The sequence below is a fragment of the Saprolegnia parasitica genome (assembly GCF_000151545.1).
Source record: "Saprolegnia parasitica CBS 223.65 unplaced genomic scaffold supercont2.211, whole genome shotgun sequence".
Lineage (NCBI taxonomy): Eukaryota > Oomycota > Saprolegniomycetes > Saprolegniales > Saprolegniaceae > Saprolegnia > Saprolegnia parasitica.
The window spans coordinates 24,584-26,082 of NW_012156605.1; the positions used below are offsets into that span (position 1 = coordinate 24,584).

Below are 1,499 nucleotides of genomic sequence, written 5' to 3' on the forward strand. Positions count from 1 at the left end.
AGAAGCGGCTCGTGTCGCAGAGGTCCTCGGCGGCGTGGCACAACGTGTCCTTCGCAAAGGTGTCGACGCACTTGCCGCTGCCGTCGCAGTAGTCGACGCCGTCGCACGCGTGGTCGGACGACTCTCCGATCGACGTGCACTCGGTCGTTCGGGGTGCAAACTTGGTCGTGGGGGCATTTGCCGTTGTAGCTCGTGCAATACTCGGGCACGTCGCAAATATCACTCGCTTGGCGGCAGACAACGTCGCTGCCGAGGAAAGTTTCAATGCAGCGTCCATGGCCGTCGCAGACATCGACGCCGTCGCACTTGCCACCACTCGACTTGCCAATCTGCGTGCAGACCTTGCCCATGGGCGCAAAGTCGTCGTCGGGACAGACGCCACATTCGCCCGAGCAATACTCGGGCTCGTCGCAAACGTCGACTTCCCGGCGGCAGAGATGCTTCGTGCCTTTAAAGTGGTCAATGCACTTGCCGTAACCGTCGCAGTGGTCAACGTCGTCGCACGCGCCGCCCGACGATTCGCCAATCGCGGTGCACTCGATTCCCTTGCGTGCAAAGCTGTTGCTGGGGCAGTCGCCGCTGACGCCCGTGCACGTTTCTGCCTCGTCGCAGACATCGACGGCGCGGCGGCAAATGTGTCTTTTGGACTGGAACTTGTCGACGCAGCGGCCATGGCCGTCGCAATAGTCAGGTGCGTCGCACGGGCCACCCGTGGACTTGCCCATCTTGGTGCACACTTTGGACGACGGCGCAAACTCGTCGTGCGGGCACTGGCTGCTGTCGCCACTGCAGAGCTCAGCCGCGTCGCAGAGGTTGCGAGCACCGCGACAGACGGTGCTTTGGTCCTTGTAGCCGTTAAGACACTTGCCGTCGCCGTCGCAGTAGTCGTTCTCGTCGGCGTCGCACGGACCGCCGTTGTCGCAGCTCTGGCCCGGGCAAAGCGTACCGCGCGGCAGCTGCGTGTACGTGCACTTGCCATCCACAAAGTCCAAGACCTCGCGACACGGAACCTCGGGGCACCCTTCTTCGCTGGCAATCGTCTCCGTGTCAACATCAAACGAGTCCCCTCGGTAGTGGTGGTTGGCCGCGTAGTCGACGTGCGTCGGCCCATACCGAGGCCCTTTGGAGTACGTTGGCTGTACGTTCGAGATCGGCGCGATGTCCATGATGGGATCGAGTACGTCCAAAATGTTCTGGATCACTTCTGGAAGGGCCTCGGGCACGTCCGGAATGGGAACGAGTACGTCGATGATGGGGTCGAGGCCACCCGTGATGGGATCGAGTACATCAATGATGGGTTCGAGTACGTTCGTGATGGGTGCGATGTCAATGATGGGGTCGACTTGCACGATCACGTCCGTGATGGGATCGAGCAGGCCCGTAATGGGATCGAGCACGGGCACGTATAACGTCCGTGATGGGATCCAGTAGGCCCGTGATGGGATCGAGCACCGGCACGATCACGTCCGTGATGGGATCCAATAGGCCCGTAATGGGAT

At 61.4% G+C, this 1,499-nt stretch overlaps 1 protein-coding gene across 1 annotated transcript; it reads right to left on the reverse strand.

Moving 5' to 3' along the window:
- Window positions 1-2: 2 nt before the first annotated feature.
- On the reverse strand, window positions 3-1,397 carry SPRG_21633 (hypothetical protein; the record flags this gene model as incomplete). Its single annotated transcript, XM_012355161.1, has 1 exon — window positions 3-1,397. A coding segment is annotated over one exon (1,395 nt), but the record flags the coding sequence as incomplete, so codon positions are not given.
- Window positions 1,398-1,499: the final 102 nt, after the last annotated feature.